A 22,403-nucleotide genomic window follows, 5' to 3' on the forward strand; every position below is an offset into this window, starting at 1 on the left:
AGATTGCGTGAAACGTAGCGGATATTTTTTGCCGTGGATGACGACCTAACATTTTATTGCTGGCGAGTCTTTGAAAAACTTAAAATTTTAGCCAAATTGAAAAAAGTATAGACTTCATTTTCTGGTTGACTCAAATAATCTGCTTTTAGAACAAAAAGACGATTAAAAGCAATACGAACTACGAACTGAGATCAAAAGAAAAGAAAATAAGCCAGGACATACAAATTTAAGGACGTTTTAAGATGAAATAAAAAATGTAAGCAGCCAAAAATAACTTCCTTTTTTGAAGAAACTAATAAACTTTATTTTCTGTAGTAAAGATATTTTTACGTATTACAAATAATTGTACGTATTACAAATAATTTACGTATTACAAATAATTAATTAAGTAATAGTTCTTATTAGATAATCTATAACACTTATAGTTTTATCCAAACTATAAGTGTTATAGATTATCTAATATGAACTATTACTGAAAAAGAAAATAAAATTTAGTCTTGAGAAACTGGGAAAGGAACTTCCGATTACTCGAAGGTTTTTGCCGGTCCCTTCGGACTTCGAGTTATTGAGAGTTGACTGTATTAAAAAAATAATATTAACTCATATTATTTTATGATGCACATTTCCGTGAATATATAATATTAATTCATTGGGGGCAGGATTCTAAACCACAATTGTCTGTTGTGTTGAAATCAGGAGATAAAAAAAAGTTTATTTTAACATGTAAATCGCCGTATCATATGAGGCAGTGAGAAGCAAAAAAATTTAATCGGCAAAATTAAAAACTTGGAGATAACCAGTACAAATAGTAGGAGAATCTCTCCTCTGTCTTAGGGCAAGAGATAGTACTAGTAGCCCTGGTAGGTGCTACTGTACAGCATGATTTAACAAACAAAAAAAAAATCAATGAAAGTCTACCAAGTACGTGAGTTTTACTCAAAACTTCAAAATGTTCACTTACATCCCTTTGCTTCTCACTGCCTTATATGTATTATTTCTCAAAGGTGTTTTTATGGGTAAGCCATAACTTCTTTATTGCTTCAAACTTCAAAAGTAAGATACCATTTTAAAAATGTTTTCACAGCTTTCAGTGAAAAATAAGCAAACAAGTCACATTTTACCTGTTATTTTAAAAAATTACTTGAAATGTTTTTGAAATCCATCTGTCGGGTGCGAATACTTCGCACGGGTCCGCTAGAAATATATTAGTGATATAGTATACATATATATTAGAAAACATAATTTTAAAAAATATATATTAATTTGAATTTTTGGCATCTTGAATTCAAATTATGTTTTTCGCAATCACGAGCGTGTGTGTGTATGAATGCGCGTGTGTGTTTGTGTAGGCGCATGTGTGTGGGTGCGCGCGTGTGTGTGTGTATGTATGCATGTGTATGCGTGTCCGTGTGCAGGCATGAGTGTGTGTATGTGTGTGTGTGTGTGTAGGAGTGTGTGTTTGTGTCTGTGCGCAGGCATGAGGTTGTGTATGTGTGTGTGTGTGTGTAGGATATGGACGCAACATGGAGACGGTTTTCGCAAGAGGAGCAGCATCGTGAGCCCGGTTGACGTGACGGTGGTGCTGGCAGAGGGTGCTGGCGGGAAAAATAGGAATTCATAGGAATTCAAAACAGTCAAGTGAGAACAAGAAGCAATCGTGATTGCTCAAAAAAAAAAAAAAAATGCTTCCGTCATGCTTATTTCTTTTTTTTTTTTTTTTTTTTTTTTTGACGACAGGTGAAACAATATAAAGTAAGAAATTATACTTCAACCTCTATTGATTCTAAATTTTCACATGTGATAATAACTCGTTTTCTTCGTCTGAATATTTCAACTGCATCTCGCATTTGCTAAAAGAATCTTTGTTACTTTTGACAAGTAATTTCAATTCGTAACGGGAAAAAAAACTTAATTCAAAAGTTTCATTTAAATGAAGCGAGGTATTTTGTGTTTTGTTAAGGTAATTAGTTATACATAGCTTAATTTATCATTTCATGAGCAAAACTACAGGAAAAAATGAACGAAAACGAAGAACTATGCTACAGAATGAATTAAGCTATAAACTGCCAAATATCGAGCAAGTTTAGTTAGAAAACATAATTTATTTAAAATCTGCAAACTATATTCATAGAATGAGATGCTAGAAAAAGAGTTAGCTATCAAAAGTCATGATTGAAATTTTATCTCCGACCACGTGGTAATATTTCAGATAGCATTTGCAAGCGTGAAATAAGTTCAGTCAGGGGTCAAGGGCAATTTAACGCGATAGCATTTCACCACGCTACGTCATAACTTAAACAAAACAATCGAGTTCTCGTTTTGACACTTCTGAAGAACAGGTTACTCTGAGAACATCTGAAGAACAGGTACTCTGAGAACATCAAATTATGGAAGGACTTGATTTCTATTCATGGATTGCTATAATTACAGCTGTCATTGGCATTGCTGTAACAAGTTATATATGGTATTGTTATTAGTTACTCATTTATTTATTTTTTTAATATATCATTTGACTTTTGAATGCATAACAGTAAAACTACCTACATAATTTTTCGGAAATTGCAGTAACTCTGAAAACATCAATTTATGGAAGGTCTAGATTTTTATTCATGGATTGCAATAATTACAGCTGTATTGGCATTGTTGTAACAGGTTATAAATGGGATTATTATTATAATTACACATTTATTTATTTATTTTTTAATTTCTCATTTGAGTTTTGAATGCATAACAGCAAAACTACCTTCATCGTGAGTTTTATTTTTTTACTTCGTTATGATTATGCTAGCGTTTGCACTTCAATTTAGAAATTAGTACAGATTTTGCAGTTTGTTATTTTATGTTTGAAAAAAATATATATATGTACATATGTATATATATATATATATATATATATATATATATATATATATATATATATATATATATATATATATTGCAGTAAACTCTCGATAATTCGAAGTCCCACGAAACCGGCTTAAACGTTCGAGTTATCGGAAGTTTCTATCCCAGCATTCTCAGGAATAGTTTTAATTTTGTTTCTCAAGAATAGTGCATGATAAAGGGTGTTTTTCTTAGAGGTATAGAACTTTAAGTTGGCAACAGTGTTTGATATGTGTGCCATTTTGATAGCTGTCACTTGTTTTGTGTTCAGTTCGGTTTACCATTTCATCATGAATAGACGACAAGGCGGTGCAACATACGTGTCACATCACAGCGCGTGTCACAATTGATTTATTGAAAGAAACGTTCGGTGAACGAATAATTTCGCGTAATGGACCCGTGAATTGGCCTGCAAGATCATGCGATTTAACACCGCTGGACTACTTTTTGTGGGGCTATGCGGAGTCTCTGGTCTGCACCGATAAGCCACAGACGATTGACGCCTTGGAAGAGAACATTCGCCACCTTATTACTGACATACGGCCTCTATTGCTGCAAAAAGTGAGAAAATTGGACTTTCCAATTGGACTTTCTCCGAGTCAGCCGAGGTGGCCATATGCCGGAAATCATATTTAAATAAAAATGGCAAAGAATCATCTTTCGAATAAAGCAACATTCATGGCAATTAACAACATTTAACTGTGTTTTATTTGAACTTAGAGTTCTCTACCTCTAAAAAAACACCCTGTAGATGGACTATAACACATATAGTTTGAATGGAATTAAATATTAGTATGTACTACATTAAAATACCTTTAAAGAGAACAAAATTTAATTAAAATTGTTCGAAAAATGATTTTTTTTTCTGACTTCTAACTTTTTTTTTTTAAATCTCATCTTAAAAAGCCATTAAGTTTGTAAACACAATCCGACTTATTCACGTTTTCGGAATTTCCCTGTTACTGCAGTGAAATTTTTGTAAAAAACCTTTCCCTCAGAAAAATATTTCAAAATGATCCATTTGTTTGTCACTTTCGCTTTTTTATCATTGCTGTTTAAGAAAACTTAGGTTTTAAAGCAGTTTTTAACACTGTTTCCCTTGTAGGCAGTTTCTGTTGAAGCACGATTATTTGAGTCACCCAGAAAGGCTACTTTTTAAAGTTTTTGACCAAATTTTCAGTCTCTCAAAGATTAGCCGGTAATGAAATTTTAGGTCGTCAGTCAAGGTAAAAAAAAATAGCCCTATTCGCTCTTTAGACTCTATTTTGCATCACTATGAGCATTAAAGAGCTCTATTGTAAGTAAATTATAAGCAACGCGTTAAAGATTTCTTTTTTCCTTGTTTTGGCTTCATTTTTATGCATAAAGTGAAAACGAAACTTTCATAAATACTTCGACTTAAAAGGAGTACATTCGAGATATAGAGACAACTTTGTATGAAAGCACTAATTTATTTTGGGGCCAAAAAAAAAACTTCGAGATAAAGGTATATTTGAGTTACAAGGCTTCGAGTTATCGAGAGTTGACTGTGTATATATATACAGTCGACTATATATAGAGTGTTGCAAAACTAATGGTCCATACTGTAAAAGAGGATAGACCTTGCCAACACAAACTGTTTTCCCAAAGAGAATATGGGGTCGGAAAGCAAACGGTGGGCCGCGAGAGAATGCTTGCTTCGCAAAAATGGAGAATACAAAAAAAAAAAAACAAAGAAACAAAGAAAAGCAAATAGGACAACGAAGAAACTTTTTGCAACTGTTAGACGTTGTGGAAAATCAGTTGTCTGTAAGTCCTAGATTCGGTGTAGATAGTAAGAGTAACCTTTCCTTACGCAGAACACGCCATACCGTCCGATGGTGGATCCCTTTCTCCCAAGCTATTGATCGCGTGCTTCGTTCAGGCTGGTTGTCCACTGCCTCCAGGATTGCCTCAACTCGATATGTCATTCTCGTGGTCCGTGGTCGACCTGTATCTTGTCGTTCACAGAGAAATGAACCTGTCTCCGAGATTTGTGCGTGTGTTAACATTAGAATATTTTCCGATCGTGTAGCGCCCTGTTCGGAAAACGCATATGGTAAAGTCTTGCCGCTTCTCTAGCGTTGCTATTTGCACACACCCGTAAATGAAGAGCATATCTGCCTTCTCTGAATTCAAATAGTGCTGCAACTCTGGAACGGAGTAGCGTAAGAATGTTGGGCAAAATATAGATGATTTATCTATTTGAGAAAGCGCCCTCTAGCGGTTCACTGTTTGCATCTCGACCCCACATCGCATTGTAAAAGTTGTTTGTTTTGGCAAGGTTTATCACCCCTTACAGTACGAACCATTAGTTTTGCAACACCCTACACATACAGGTATAGGACAAAATAATAGGAACACCTGTGAAAAAATTAAAATGTTTCATTAATCAGGGGTTGCGCCCTACTGTGCCTGAATGACAGCTTGTATTCGACGTGGGATATACAAATAAAGGTCTCAACTATAATTCATTAGAATTCGCACCCATTTCTCTCACAAGACAGAGTTCAGATAGAGTGCGTAGAGGAGGAAACCGTACACGAATAGGCGTTGCAATACCGGACCGAAAATTCAATACCGATGTTCGGCGATTTTAAAACGTGATACCGGACTACCGGTATTAATACCGGCATTAAATTTCTCAAAAATTGCTTGAAAACATATTGTTTCGTTGCCACATTTCATAATTTTGTACACAAATTGTATTATTATGAAAACGTATTGTGAACAAATATAAAATGAAGGAACAAATGTCATAATAAAAAATCAATACTAGTAAAAAACACAATGCATCTATTGAATTGTCTCTAAGCAAGGAATTTATTTTACTGCTCAACTTTCCTACAATTCAAACTACTCTTTCTGAATTCACGCAGGTAGGTGGTACTGTTTGCAATGCATGATACACCTCCTCCAATTTAATTGCCTAAAAGTATTTTATCTTCAAAAAAATTCGATCTGTTGCATGTCATTTTTAGATAAACCCTTTTGTGTGTGGGTGTGTTTCTTTGGTATTGTATGTATTTCTATTATTTTTTTTTCTTTTAAGCTAGTTGAAACTTCTTTCCTGAGAGACGATACTTTTCCAATATTAACAACATTTCCTCTTGAACAGAAGGGGTTTGTTTACTTTTTACTAGCCCTTTGGTTTGAAATTTACGATAAACTTGACTAAATTTGATCTTGTTGGTTTCTCTTATTCGTTTTAGATTTCTTTTCAAAATTCTTCGCAATTATAATTATGTAAATATCTGAAAATATCTTTGAATTCATGGAATATAATATTTATGCTTTTCCTGTATGCAAATTTTCAAGGCAGTATATAATTTCTAAATATTATCCTACCAAGTATGAAGCCAAATAGCGAGACGGCACAACAAAACAATACCGGTGTCAACAAATTGCCATTTATTAATAAATGCTAACAAGAAACAGTTTTTGTCAAAATTTACTACAATTAAGACAAATAGTTAAGAAAAAAATATCATAAAGCATTCTTGCAGTTGATGGTTTGAATAAATTGTTCATCGGACAAGGGGGGGGGGCATTCAAAATTACACTCGAAATTAACTTTCCAAAAAGGGAAAATGAGCGACCAGGGAAATGGAAAAAATAAATACGGTGCACCAAATACTTTTGTGTAGTAATATTCTATTAGTTCATGCTTTTGAAGCTAAATGTTTACATCAATAGACTAGCAGTACCCGCACGGCGATGCCAATGCAAAGAAGTTAACGGAAGTCCGTTGAACAAAACAAATCTATGCCCCCTGCCCCCCCCCCCATTCTGATGTGAAATGATCATTTTTCTTCAACTGAAATGCATACACACCTTTTAGAAAGAAATATTAAAGTCGCTTTGGAATTTAAACTATTCGCCAAAACACATAAAAATATTAGCAGTAGCTTTAAAACTCAAAATAATCCTTCAACTACTTTGTTCATCGCTTAACGCGCCAAGCAACCACGCTACCGTAACCCCGCCCTTTAGCGAGTGAAGCGTTTTTTCCTTGCATTTTAAAGTGTTTCGCCAAATAAACAATGCTATAATAAAACCTTTATAAAGAACAATCACAATTGATTAATACGACAAATCAATTTACTTAGATAAGTAACTATCTCCAGAAGAAAAAAACAAACGTTGAAGAAATAAGAAAAACAAAACCCAATAGAAAAATCCTACAAAATCAAATTATGTACCTGAACATCGAAAAAAAGGCATTCAAAAATATGTTCGCTAATCACAACAGCGTAGCATGGGCATGGTTCTTCGCAGCTATCGACACTGCCGGCCAACGCCTTCTCGAAGAGTTAACTTACCCTGACATCTATTAGGAATTCATAGAACTAAACTTACCCCACCATCTATTACGAAACCGTAGAACTAAACAATTAATCATACGTGTAATTTGCAATTACGTACAAATATTTCGGCCAATCTGATTTAAAAAAAAAAAAAAAAGCCTATAGCCTCTCTCAATAAATGGACTATTCAACACAAAAAGAATTTTTCAATTCGAACCAGTAGTTCCTCAGATTAGGGCGTACAAACAAACAAACATTTCAGCATTATATACTCGTATATAAGTTTATTTATGTGTGTGAGTGTACAAACCAACAGTTTTCTTCGGATTATTATCAAATTTGGCACTGAAGTTCATTGATGCTCAGGAAAACCCCCGAGGAGGGTTTTCACCTCCCTATGGGGGGGGGTGAAAGCACCCCTCGGGGGTTTTCCTGATGCAAATCCAGTTTAAGTCAGATGTATGCCAAACTTTGCATAGAGGTCCTTTGATGCTCAGGAATTCATGTAAGGAGTCCCCCCCCCTTGGGGGTGGAGCAAAGGGTTTTTTACCTTTCCGTTCAAGCGGAAGGAACAGAATGTTTATGTCCATTAAAAATGACTACATTTTTGAAATGTAAAAACATCCAAAGAGGTCTAAATATGAATTTTGAGTCCTGAAATTGCTGTTTTCTGCACCTTGAAGGAGAATTTGTACACCATATTTTCTTTTACTAATTTTTTGCAATGCGTCACTTGACACAGTTTTTGCTTTTGAGGTACACTGTGCAAGGCTATAGGCAATGTAGCTAAGTTTAACTCAAAAATTTACTGAAGGAAATAATATCTCACTCGCACATCACTGCGTTGATTCATGTAATTTTATGAAGTTTATGTATTGACTTTCAAACTCCTATGTAATTGTTACATTTTAGTAGACATCTCTAGAACCCCACAAGTTTTGTTTTTCATACAAATGAATTGACGACAAAGTCTAATGCGCAAAATGGTGCTGCGAATTGGAATTAAATTTTGTTTACACAAAATAAGCAAACGATGTGATCTCTGAATGTGAAATATATGATCAGAAGCTACATGAAATACTGAAATAAGTTTACAAAAATTTGTTTAATGCCATGATTTTAGTTAGTACTTCTTCAATTAGTTGAAAAATCCCTCAAATAATAGACAAAAATTGTAATAGTATTAATAAATAAATAAATGAATAAATACAAACCTGAAACAATTTTATTTATTTTCAATTATTGTATTTTTAGAAAGTACCGATAGATAAACAGAATTATATTAAAAATTAAATTCGTTTTTCTCGTGGCTCCGCACCCCCCCCCCTTCCCCTCCCTCATCTTCAAAACCAAATACGTAGCCCCATAAACATGACACAGAACAACTTACTGCCATCCGTCACAAGAAAATGTTTAACTCGTACGCTCCGTTGAAAAGTTGGTCCCAAAATTTGAGACCAAAACGAAAAGCAGTAGTTGAAAAGATCATCAGGTAAAAAGGTGTGCAAAACATTTTTGCGTGTGATAAAGGCTCTAGATAGCAGAAAACAGGAAACTTCTGTCTAAATTGCATGAACCTTCGAGTTAAAATGCAATCTCATTACAACTCTTTGCGCAAATAATTGCATGAAAATATTATTTTGTGTCTTTTTTAGGTATTCCAGAAGAAATGACGATTATTGGAAGAAAAGAGGGGTTAAATCTCTTCCTCGATTTAACTATATAACTCTCTATAAGATTTTAACAGAAAAGGTGAGAATTCAATTCGAATACACAAAAATTATTCATTCTTCTGCAATTTGAACTTGCTATTGTAATAAATTCTCATGTTAGTTTATATGATAATATAAAAACGTGTGCATTTATCAAATTATTTAAGTTTAATATTTAGCTAATATACTAGTATGCAAGGGCATTTTCGCATCTATGAGAACTAGACTAAAAATTCCATATAGAATGTTCTGTTTTCGAGATTGCGTATGGTATGCCGTTGACATGTTAAAATTATCATTCGCTGGAAAGATATTTAAAATAGCGGGTACCACTATACTGGCCACAAAAAAAAAAAAAAAAGTTGTTTGAAATCTTTTGCTACGGTTATGTGTCACATGCTGTCTGTACAACTTTTAACCATTTCCTAAAGTCAGAAAAAAGAAGTCGAAAAAAAGGCTTTTTCTTTTGTCAGCCACTTTCTTCTTAGCAGTAAGTCGCAGCCGACTTAAGAATTTAGTGTAGACAGTTCTCAACCCTTAACTGATGAGTCGATTTTGCAACATAAGATTGATCCACATCACCATGACAGTGTAACGGCACGTTAATGTCCTGCTTCAGTCACGTGTGTTGGTGATCATGGAGAGGCTTCCTGGAGTCATTTTTAACAGGATAATGCTCAGTACTACGCAGTAAGGGTGTCAGAGGACTTCCTCCTTCACATCATCTCTTTCTCTGACTTGCGCGATGTCCTTATTTGCCACAAATTGAGCACATCTGGAATCGCTTGAGACGGTAAATTGGACAGCCTATGATTTTGATCGAATTTGAGGTGCGTTTACAGTAATTGTGGTACGAGATGAAGTAGGACATTGCGCGAGACTGCTACGCCTCAATGCTCGACTGTATCGCCTCGTACATTCACGCTAGAGGTGGCTCAACAGGGCTCTTAAACCTCCATTCATTTGGGTTTTTTCCAGTAATAAATGAACACTTTTCTTTCTCTTTGTAATCACTTTCTAATATTAATGTTGCCATCAGGTGTGCAAAACTTCGTTTCGTTCTGACTACTCCTTTTTCGTGTTGGTTTTTGTGTGGCCAGCATTTTATGTATTTATTAAGAATTAAATTGGTGTGGTGACTTTTAAATTTATTGAATTTTGTAACGTAAATATCGAGGCATATGTCTAAAGCCGATATTAACACTACAAAATGTTTAAATACCACAGTCCACTTCTTCTAGGGTGTACGATACCCTACTTCACCATTTAAGGTTTAATGTGGAACAAAAAATATTCATTTGATGTAGTCATGACCTGTAATTACTCAAACTAATAAAACCCTTATCAGTAAAAATACATTCCAAGAGCTGAAACTGTACGAAAATTAGCTTTTATGTGCAAGTAATGTCTGAAAAACTAAGCACGAAAAGTTTTATTTCGATAGCGTTTAATACATCAACATATTTTGTGCTAATAGCATCATCAAAATCGTTATTTCTTTTCTAAGCTGTATAACTTCTGAATACTTTATATTATTATCGTTTGATGTGTCTCTAAGTAACATGTTTGTGCTTTTAAGTAGCATTAAAGTTTAAGTTGTAAGTTAAATAAAAATGATCAATTATGCTTTGTGCTAAAATATGATTAAAGTGAAAAAACAACGTAAATAAAGTACAAATTCAGAGAAAATACAGCATATACTGCCCACCTCTAAGAAATTGAGCTATGGCCTTTAGCAAGTCCATTTCTTTCAAGGGAGAGCAATCAGTAAGAAGAGGAATTGCTAGGCGCAGAGTTGGGCTACCATTGCACCCCCCCCCCCCCCATTGTCTCCCAGAAAATTCTGTACCACTTGCTACTTCTTACTTTAATTATATTGTTCTCCAAGTAAGCAATAACACTGCAAACTAAATCCGAAAATTCTTAAGCCGTTTTTCCTCACCCCTATTTGAGCAAATGTAATCGTTTAATCGGTCTGACAGCGGAGCTCAACTTGCCAAAGGCCAGAGGTGGACAGTATCTGTTTCAAGGCTAAAATGGAGCCTCTTCATCAGTGTAAAAAGCTCACCAACACAACCAGAAAGTCGCGAGACCACTAACGTCAACCACGTGGCGTCCGGTGGTTGAATACCGGTGGCCACGTGGTTGATGTTAGTTCTCTCAGAACTTTGTGGTTGTGTTGCAGAGCTTTTTGCACTGATGAAGAGACTCCATTGTAGCCTTGAAACAGCTATATTCTTCAGAATTTGTGCTTTACTTCCGTTGTTTTTTCCCTTTTTTAATATAATAAGTTGCTCAGGATAAATCAAATACATCTTGAAACGCACGAAATCGGAAGCGGCTGAAATGATGTGAGACTGAACCGTTACATGTCATTTTTCTAAAACTGTACATTTTTTAATACTTGTAGCAAGCATTAAGAAGATAAATAACTTATTTCTTATATGAAAAATATGACTTGCAGCCTTTACATGAATTACAGCTAGAAAATTACAAGAAACACGGCAGAATCCTTGGGTAAGTTATATATTCATTAAAATAAAAATAAAGTAAAAAACTGTCATGATCATGCTTGTAGCTCAAATAAAAACTAAGCATTGCGGAAAATGAAAAAAAAAAAAAAAAAAACGTAGTACATTTGAATGTCTTGTTATTTTTCTTAATGAAAAATGACAAATGCTCTAAATATTCTAAAAGTAAAAAATAAAAACTCGAATGGTGTTGGCTTAAATTAACGCGGAACTTGAAAAACATTTTAACGAGTAAATGGGCATGGCATTCCTCAGTAAGGAAAGAAATATAAGAAGAGTTGCAAATAAGTCTACAAAAAGGTATTAATGTCTAAGAATGACATAGTAGGCGCGGGGCAAGCGGCGTTTCGCTATTTTCAGGAGTAATTGGCAATCCTGCACATCTCTTCATTCTCTACCATCTATCATCAAAGACAGTATTTAACACAAATTTTCCCAACTATGGTCTTCACTAATTTTTTATATTTGACTTTACCAAAATGCAATTAATTTCTCTAAAACATAAGGTATTATATAGGATAAGTATATAGGGAAGAGTGGTAATGAATAGAACAAGGGATTGTGAATGAGGCAAAATTAGTTTCTATAGATATACTTCGAAAAAAAGTTTTTTTTTTTTTTTAATCACAATCGATAGCAGTAGTAATACAAATAATCTAACTAAATTTTTGTTCTTCTGAGCTGAGACACTTTCTTCGAGGAATACAGTTAGCAAGAATCTTCTAGAAAATTAAGTTTTCACTTTCATTTAAAATCAGTAATTAGTTCATATTATACATACATTAGCCTTCAGTTACTCTGAGTGTTATTTGCAATACACTTTGATTGAATTTCACAATTATCATTTATAAAATTACTGCAGTCAAACCCCGTTGTAGTGACCCCAGGATGCAACGATCCCTTGATTGTAGTGAACTTTTCAAACGGTTAATATATTTTAATACGTTGATAACGATCACTAAGCACTAGAGAATCGGCTATAGCGATCCGAAAATTTCTAAAGTTTCAAGTTTTCTCATAGCACTTATCTCTTATGCGACCGTGGGCGAGCAAATTAACATAATAAATTCGCGATAAATTCATCATCCATTATTTGTAAATATACAGGCGAACCAAATGGCCTTTTAATATTCTACTACGGGCAAAGCCGTGCGGGTACCGCTAGTATTGACATAATGTTAAATGAAATGACTGTAGGAGAAGTATTCAAGAGCTTCAGGATTGTGGAAAGGATCCGCAGTTAAAATAATCGGACAGAAGAGTCGGCAGACAACGGTTTGCGATTCATAAAGAGTTGTTTCAACCTAAGGGGGAGAGACGACCATAAAATCTCACGTTTTACTGTGCTTAGTCAGTCTTCAATTCTTATTTATGTAAAACTATTTATGTTTCTTCTTGCTTTGGTAACCTTACCGCTGCACAGGAGTTCGTAGTTATTACTGGGAAAACACGAAGTTTTAGCTCCATACGCTGATTTCCCGGAATAATAATTAAAACAAAAGCCTTAAAATTTTCAATTTTTAAATAATATCACGCTGCACTTTTAGACAAGCTATTTGTTCTAAGAAGTCTTTAAGAAAAGACACACTACTTAGGAGGTCTATATTCCCAATGCATTTGATTTCTTGCTGTATATAAGGCAAGCATAGAAAAAAATTCTTTGTGTGTTTTCCGCATTTAAATGTGAGATTTCCTAGCCTTTAAATTTCTTTCAAACTCTTTTTCTCCCTATCAAACAGCCTTCTTTTTCAATTAAATAACGAAGAACTTCGGAAAAATTTACGAAATTCTGTGCATCGAACTATGAGGAAAATTGCATTGAAGAATATAGCTAATTTATATCTAAAAAGAATTATATTTTATAATTGGATTGAAATCTAAATCTATGTACATATTCATACTCAAAAAAATGTCTGTTTTATTGAGCTAATTATTTTTAATTTCTTACAGGTCGATTGGAATGGGAAATAAAGGTTTGAGTATTGCGGATCCGGAACTTTTAAGAGATATTTTAGTAAAAGATTTTCATGTTTTCCATTTTCGGAGAGTAAGTACCAAAATAGGCACATCATAATAATTACATTCCAATCGTTAGGCATTAAAAGTGACATATTTATACTGCATGCCCGTTTTTTGTTTTCAATAAAAGTTTGGTATAATGGCAGAGAAACGTAATTAATGCAAACCTTTGTAATTTGAATCCTTCCTAATCCGAACTACACCAAAGTTCAGTATGAAGTAAAAGTTCGGTTTTTAAGACCACTTGCTCCATCTCACCGTCCCAGCGGTGACGTCACAAGTTTTTAAGTGTACGTTCCACAGACATCGTAAGGACGTCTGAAACATACGTAAACAACATCCTCAATGGTGAGATGGAGCGAGATGCTATCTTAAATACTGAGCTTTTTGCCAATTTCTCGCCGATCGCGGCAGTTAACCAGGTATCAAACGTTTCATAAACGTTGTAAAACGGTTTTTAACGTTGTGGCAACAATTTTAAAACGTTTATGAAATGTTTAAATGTTATTTTGGCTACCTGAGTTGTTGTTCTCGCTGTTGCATAATACACAGTAGTTGAAACTTTTACCAATAGCAGCAACTTTCCTCTTTCATCTTACGTGTTAACGAATTTAACAAATCATGTTTCTATGAAAGGCAATTAAGACGTACTTCTAATGATATGAAGATCTACATCCAATGAACAGCATACGTGAAGACGTGTAAAGTAGTGTATTATTTTTTTGCAATTTCATTTGTTAGGCTCTATGCAGTTTTAATTTTACCAATAATTGCTCTCATCATTCATAATGTCCCATTTTTTTTTCTTATATCATTATTATTATTACTACAAAGGCCGTAGTAGTCTGACTGGTAAGGGCTTGTTCACATATCGGCCGTCCGTTCCGTCCATCACGTTTATTTCCTCCCGAAACAGGTTTTCTTTGCTGGTTGCCATGACAGCAAGTCATCTTGGACGGGAACGGTTTCGATCAGAAGAATCTTGATATCTGACTGCCAGGCATTTGGTGTTTGGACACGTAACTGTAAGTTTCCGGGTTCGATGTTAGTCGGTCGAAGATTCTCCGTGTTTGCGTAGACATGTTAAAGTATGTCCTATTCGCTAAGTCCCATATTTTAAGATCCCATTCCGAATCAGTACGTCAGACCAGGATTGCTCGGATGAACCAGGGTTGTTCGGCCTTGGGTTTGGATCCAATTTACCGAAATGTTGATACATGTTGCTTCAATATATCGTGTACCGTGTGAGCTAAATTGGACTGCCACCTTAGTGGTGCGGGTAGCATTGTATAACTCGGGCTCGGATGCCCTAGTGGTTAAAGCAACAGCAATATTATCACAATTACTTTTATTGTAAAATATTGTGTGGTATGAGAACAATTAATTAATCAACACATGCAGTGTTTCTACGTATTAAGGATCGTTCTAGTTAATATGATAAAAAGTTGTTTCACTAATTATGATATTCTTCCTAATGTTAAGCCCACATAAAATTGACATGAATTGTTTCATTTGAAAGATACATATACATGTTTTTATTTATTTATTTATTTCAGGAGCTGAAATTTGGAGACAAAATCTTCGATAATATGGTTAGTGTCTTGAAAGGAGAAGACTGGAAAAGAGTTCGAACCATCCTTACACCAGTTTTTACAACAAAGAGACTAAAAATGGTAAACTGATTGGTCGTTGTGTTCAACCAATTATATTTCAACTTCAAATTACAGTTTATTTTGATTTCATTTTTAATTGATTATCATACTCTGACAGGCTTAATTATATCCATCTCGACGAGCCTGTTAATGTTTATGCAAAGATTTGCGATTGAAGGGCCACAGAAAAGAATAAAAATATCCCTTTTTTTCTGAGAAAATAAAATTTCTACGGGAACAGTTAGATTATTACAAATACTATAATAACTATATGAAACTATAATATCATTCTGGCAAGAAGGATCACAGTCACTGAGTTATAACAGGAAAAAAGGTTGACGCTAACGTGCAAGACTAATGGACTTCAAAGTTTAAAAATGCGATTCTGGAAATTATTGTGCCAAGGACTATAATCCTTCTTCCCCGTGGTGGAAGAAGGATCTTCAATCCTTCAAAAATTGAAGAATTGAAGTATCTTCTTCATTTCTCGGCTAATAAAGAAAATACTTCAATTCTTCTTCATTAGCCGAGTATACTCGAAAATGATTCGCCGGGTTTTCTGTTTCTTTCAATGCATGAAAAACAAATAATATTATTGCTTGTCAATTGTTTGCGGTTATTCGTTATAACCGTAATTATTTTCCACAAAATTACACACGACAGCTTTACGGCACAATACATATACGTTTGCATACTTTCATTGAAGGCGACTAAAAAGATCATTAATATGTCATGATTTTATATTTCAAATAGTTATTTAATCTGTGACCTTGATATTTAGATCAAGAATAATAAGTATATTTACCTATAAAAAGGCTTTGCTCAAGTTTAGTCAAAACTAATTTTCTCCTGCTAAAGAAGGTTTTATTTCCCTCCAGTTTATCTCAGAGGCAAGTTGTATATGTTTTTCTGAATGAGCTCTTTCCTGAAACATATTGTTATTCAACAGATGACGAATATAATCAATGAATGTTCTCAAAATGTGATAAATGAGTTTGATAAGAAGCAAAGTGCTGGTGGTACTGTTGATGTTAAGAGGTGAGAAATTTGTGTATATATGCATGTATGTGAATATGTATATACTGTAATCTACTAATACAGATTTTAATCGAACATTGTAGATAACAAAGATCATTTTAGTCGCAACAGCATGATTCATAAACAAAGAAATAGTATTGGATCTCTCAGCCTGAAGGTTGTATGCCTAAAATATAATTTTTCCATTTTAGCTGATTCAAGAGAGAGTTTTTGCTTAGGCATGACGCACTAGCTGGAGAAATTTTCAAAAGAAACAAATTAAAAAAAAAAAAAAAACAATGATCTTGGCAACTAAGAATCAACCTTAAGTATTCATGTCCTAACAGTTAGTCTGGATGTAGTAGAACCCAAAATGATGGCCAGTTCCACAGTTCATTCTTCTCGCAAAAAGTATTGGCTATTGTAAAATAGCATGTTGTTCCCAAAGAAACAAAGACCATATTCTGAAAATTTCAACAAACTCAAAATGCCTATCTATCCGAACCTGCCTGATTCGCCCATTTTTTTAGAAAACTCTAGTTCTCAACTTTTTATCTATTTCTTCTAAAAGATTATTTTTACTTGACTGAATCTTTCAAGGTGATGTATTTCAACCACCAGTTTCTGTTTCTTGGGTAATAATCATTGAAAAAATTGAAATTAGTATAATTTAAATTTTTGCTATTGAAAAAGAATTGTTACCTTTCAATTTGAAAGTAAAAAGTTTGTTTTTCATTAATGTTTTCCTTTCTACAGAATGTTTGGGACTTTCACATTAGATGTCATCGCCAGAGCAGCTTTTGCAACCAAGATTAATTCTCTAAACGACCCAGAAAATATATTTTTACAGCATGCTAAGAGCTTTTTTGGAAATTTTAGTCTTAAGATGTTTATTATTACCTGTGAGTAAAACTTTTGAGTTTATTTTTCCCTCAAAGTATATTTCTTTAAATACTTTGTCCTAAAAATCTAAAAAAGTGTATTTAGTATGTTTGCAGTATTTTTCTCTCAATCCTGTGAAGCTCACAGTTGAAATAATATTAAAAACGTGAAATAATGAAAAAAAAAACATTCTTATACTTTAGTTATATACTATTTTTCTTCCAGAAAAAAAAGTCCTGCTAAACAAGAAAGGCTAATCATAAAACGATAACATTAGTCGTTGGAAATTTTTGTTACTGCTTGTTTGCCCCCCTAGTACAATTGCAGTCATTGAATTTCTGCTGTGTTCTCATTTAGCTAATAGTAATACTTTTATAGCATTTTGGGAGACAAGTGGGAAAAGAAAGGTGTGATAGCAAAATTACGACATTGTCTCTACTAAAATTTCTGGGCAAAAATCTACAATGGACTCGGCTAATCCCCTTTAGGATACAATAAGGCACTAAATTGTGTTACATTCGAATCATTATTGCTTCTATTTGGTGAAAATGCACCAAAAAATATAAAGGCATCAGAAAAAAAAGAAACAAATTCCCTTTTTAGTTTGTAAGATTTATTTTCCGGGCCCCTTCGTTGTTCCGTTCTAATTTTGCATTAAATGTCTCAATCAATGAACGTTCATTTGCATACCGCAGACGAAATTGACCACTGTATTTATTTGTTCGTTTAGATTTAACTGTAGAGTATAAATGACTCTTCCTGTCACACCAGTATGAATGTTGGTACAGTCGCAATCAATTAACCAGTAACAATCAAGTTGCCAAGTGGCTTTTCATCAGCTGTTAAGGAAAATTAATAATCTTATACTGTATAACTTCAGCTTCTCCAAGCAGAACTTTTATATATCCTGTGTTATTTGAACCGGTTTCTTGTATTAAAGATATTTGATAGGAGTTATTATACAATGTTTTTAGCTCTTTTTCATTTGCGAAGATAATCACTTGTACGTTTCAAAATTCGGAAATTCATTTTTTTCAGTCTACTCTAAAAATTATTTTCAAATAGAAAAAGAACCGACTTCAAAAAACAAAAAGGAACTGAAAAGTAAAAAATAATGGATCCTACTGACGTACGATTTTTTACATAAACGTATAAATCAAATTTATTTTACAATTCCTGTACAAAAATCAACTAAACTAAACACCCAATTATAAATTAAACACTGATTTTTACTACCGTACGATGAATTATTTTAATACCTAACTAATTATATACGATCTCTTAATTTGTAATAACCTTTTGAAGTTGGGACCTCCTATAAACTACTACCTAACGTAACTGACAACCCACGTGAGTTGAACACTAATTTAACTAAACGCGAAATTGGTCTTTAAATCTAAACCTACTCAGTTACGTTAGGAGGGAGCGGCAGGGGGATTTTTGTCTTAAATTCCCCTTGAATTTAACACTAAATATATTTCAAAACTGAAATATTAAAAAAAAAACTTTGATGACTAAATGAAGTTATTTATTAGCGAAAAAAATTAGAATAAATTAATTAATTCAACTATTTTCGCAGCAAAATGCATTTAATTTACTGATTTGCTATATGAGTACGAAATACATTAGTAAGACAAAATTAAAATTAGCAGGCGGCGCCGTGAAAATCAAACCCCGATGCGAGAGAATTTTACGTATTGTTCAAAACAAGATACCTCCATCGAAAAAATACACCGTTCACGCCAAAACCACGTGACCTCCTGTGACGTATCGCGCAGTGACGAAAGCTGGTCTACGTAGCCACAACGTGTGAAATTTAAAGTTTCTTAGATTTCTCCGAGACCCCTCAACAGATATAGACAAAATTAACATGGGACCATCTGGGAAGCATACCCTTCCAAACAAAAAAAGAATTTTTCAAATCGGTCAAGTATTCTTGAAGTAATACGAAAACACACATAAAAAGCCGCAAGCCGAAATCATAACCTCCTTTTTTGAAGTCGGTTAAAAAGAAGGCGGCTCTCTTCGCAAGTAAAGTAGATTTAATACGAACTCGTGTAATGGAAAATTCGGTCACAAAGATTTTTATAAACGAAAAATTTTAATTGGTAAAAAAAATTAATTGTTCTTGTTGGGTACTTGTTAATTGGATTGTACCATCATTGTATACAAAAACTACAAAAATGATGCGTAGCAAAAGCTGTTTAATGTAATGTAATAAATTATCTGAATAATAAAATAAATTTTTCAACTCATAAATAAGTTCAGATTCTGCGTTAAAAATACTTATATTGTGTGCACTTGACTTATTTTTTGTTTTACAAGGTCGTGTGAAAATGGAAGAAAAAAGTCGATTTTTGGTTTATTTTGTTTAAAATTAAGACAATTTTCATTCTATTCTCTTTTTTTACCCGACTGCGCGTGCGCGACACAAAAGAGGGTAATGGGTTTATCAGTCTATGTCTGTATGTCTGTTCCTATGTGGCGTTCTACAGGCTAAACGCCTTGGCCAATTTTGGTAATTCTTACGTCAATCGATTTGTCTTAACTTTGGGAGTGTCACTAAATACATGATAGTATTTAAAAGTACCATTTCAAAAACCAGTTGACATTTTGTCAGTTTGGGATCGGCGCACGCTGGGTGTCGCACGCTACCTGCGTGCGACAAATGCAGGTAGTTTTCACTGCCTGAATTTTTTGTTTACTAAGTCTACTAATTGGGGTCTCAGTGGCCGATTGGTCTAAGCGATTGTTTCTTCCACTTGAGGCGGTGGGTCAAGACACCTTTGCTCCGGATGTACTTTCCTTTCTTTCTGATGTAAATTCTTTCATGTCTTCTTTATATGTAATCTGTAGTGTGATAAAAAATATATTATGCGTAACATAGGCAAGACACTCAGATTATAGTCCTCATCAAAATAAACCCGCACCAAAGGCAAGAAAGTCTACTAATTCGATTTTCATCTCTAACATGTTGCATTTGTTTTTGCCTTGATTCAAGGGACTGAGTTTCGCGACATGTACTTTCTTGACAGGCTTTTTTAGTGTTGCGAGAAAGATTTCACTGCCGACGTTTCCGATTTCGTGTCATCATGAGTTGGATACAGGCTGTTTATATAGCTATGTTGTGGTTGACTTAAGTTCGCGCATTTTTGCCGAAGGTCAAGCTCATGTAGCTTTAAGCCGAGTTAGGTCCCTAGAGGGACTAATAATCAGTAGTTTAGACCACCGCAAGTTACTTAATAAACCTCACGATACAAACAAACTCTCTCAATGAAATGACAAGATTGTGCAATGTACCGTCTTATAATCACAAAAACTAAATGAATGAAAATTAACTAAAAAGTGGCAAATAAAAAATTATTAAATAAAAACAAAAAACCCGACTGCGTAAAAACCAAAAAAACTGAAAAGAAAACTGCATAAGCCCAGTAGCTTAGAATGTTATTAAGTACTACTGAATAACTACACGGTTGAAATAGTTTTATAACCGTACACAGATAAGACAAATCATAAATTCAAAAGCAGAATAGAAGGATCAACAGCCGGGGCTCATTCAAATTTTGCGCGGTTCCTTGAATCAGAAAGGAATGGGCCCCGGCTGTTGATCTTCTATTCTGCTTTTGAATTTATGATTTGTTTTATCTGTGTACGGTTATAAAACTATTTCAACGGTGTAGTTATTCAGTAGTACTTAATAACAATCTAAACTACTGGGCTTATACGTTTTTCTTTTTAGTTTTTTTGGTTTTTACGCAGTCGGGTTTTTTGTTTTTATTTAATAATTTTTTATTTGTTTTTGGCTGATTAAAGGGCCCATTTAGTAAAACATTCTAAGAAAGCACATCACCTTCCTCCTCCTTTTTTTTTAATTGCAGTGATTTTTCCAACATGGCTTGTACGAAAACTGCGATTGGGATCCTTTGACAGTAGTGATTTTTTTCGAGACGTAATAATTAATGTCATCAAAGAGCGAAAAGAGAAAGGAAAAGTAAGTGAATAAGTATCCACTATTTTTTAAAAACGTTATTGTTGATAAAAATCATGTTGCCCAAAAATAATATTTTCTTTTTTATTTTATTTCTTTTAAATATCTTCGGTTCAGTACCTTTTCCAAAATAGTTTGAAATGTGATGGTAATATATTAATATATATTATAATATATTATATATATTAAATATATTGTAACTTTTACACTTCCTGATTTATTCAGCCGAAGAAATCCTAGGATGGGAAAAGATGCTCTGATATATATATGTGTGTGTGTGTGTGTGTACATTAGGGTGGTTCAAAAAAACTTTTTTTCAGCTAGAGTTCCATCACGACACCCCCTATTTTTTTACACGTACTAATAGTATTATATGCTGCAAAAGTTTCAGCTTCTTACTCGAATTTTAAGACGGTGCTCAATGACCCCTTAGTTTAACATTAGCAGTATCATAGAAAATGCCACAAATTGAGAAATATTTTTTAATTTCCCCAGCTTTTTTTTTTTTTTTTTTGTAAATAATTGTTTTATTGCAATGTATATGCATATTTCTAGGGCATGTTATAATATGTAGTTTTGTTTTTTCAGCTCGAATATTTTTTAATACCCCTCCCAATAGTATTATTGAAAGTCGGAGAAGGGGATTGAGCACCCTCTTTCAGTAGAAATAGGAAGCTAAAATTCTTGCAGTATATTGCTATCCGTAAGCCTAAAAATATTGAGAGGTGATCCGGTGTCTAGGAGAAAGTTTTTTTACATGTTTATATATATATATATATATATATATATATATATATATATATATATATATATATATATATATATATATATATATATATATATATATATATATATATATATATATATATATATATATATATATATATATATATATATATATATATATATATATATATATATATATATATATATATAATATATATATATGGGTATGTATGTTTTTCAGCGTTATAATGACATACTGCAACTGCTCATCGATGCTCTTGACGAAGACGTGAAAGGAAAAGCGAATAAAGAAACTCCAAAAGTTGAACTCGTCGAAGATGAAGAAGATCAATATGGAAGCATTGTAAACAAAGAAACAAATTTCACTGTAAAATACAAAAGTAAGTCATAACTTGCGAAAATCGAGAACATATGCGGTGGAGTCGTTTCAATACAGATCTTAGAGTTTTTAATTTATGCTAAAAATGCAGTTTAAAATGCAGGGGAAAAGTGAAATAGTTCAGATGACTGAGATTTTTCAAACTAAACAAATTAGAAAATTGTTTTAAAAATTATAGAACATAAAGAAAAAACATTGTAATTTTAATAAAACTTGCTTTGAAACGGTATTTTTTACTTTTGGCAGTGAATTTGCGCCTTCAAAAAAA

General features: G+C 33.5%; 1 protein-coding gene across 5 annotated transcripts in view; it reads left to right on the top strand.

Annotated features, from left to right (window-relative positions):
- LOC129231868 (cytochrome P450 3A8-like) overlaps positions 1-22,403 on the top strand; it is a 220,151-nt gene that overhangs the window by 188,096 nt on the left and 9,652 nt on the right. For 2 of the 5 annotated variants that reach the window (XM_054866253.1, XM_054866255.1), the window contains exons 1-9: positions 2,340-2,464; positions 8,864-8,960; positions 11,385-11,437; positions 13,402-13,498; positions 15,027-15,143; positions 16,072-16,160; positions 16,896-17,041; positions 20,900-21,012; positions 21,977-22,136. In XM_054866253.1, coding sequence (XP_054722228.1) covers positions 2,388-2,464; positions 8,864-8,960; positions 11,385-11,437; positions 13,402-13,498; positions 15,027-15,143; positions 16,072-16,160; positions 16,896-17,041; positions 20,900-21,012; positions 21,977-22,136 — 949 coding nt within the window. In that variant the 5' untranslated portion in view covers positions 2,340-2,387. Of the gene's footprint in view, positions 1-2,339; positions 2,465-8,862; positions 8,961-11,330; positions 11,438-13,401; positions 13,499-15,026; positions 15,144-16,071; positions 16,161-16,895; positions 17,042-20,899; positions 21,013-21,976; positions 22,137-22,403 lie in introns of those variants that run through there. The other 3 variants (XM_054866258.1, XM_054866254.1, XM_054866256.1) reach the window with 2 other exon arrangements.

Source organism: Uloborus diversus, chromosome 10, assembly GCF_026930045.1.
Source record: "Uloborus diversus isolate 005 chromosome 10, Udiv.v.3.1, whole genome shotgun sequence".
Taxonomy (NCBI): Eukaryota; Metazoa; Arthropoda; class Arachnida; order Araneae; family Uloboridae; genus Uloborus; species Uloborus diversus.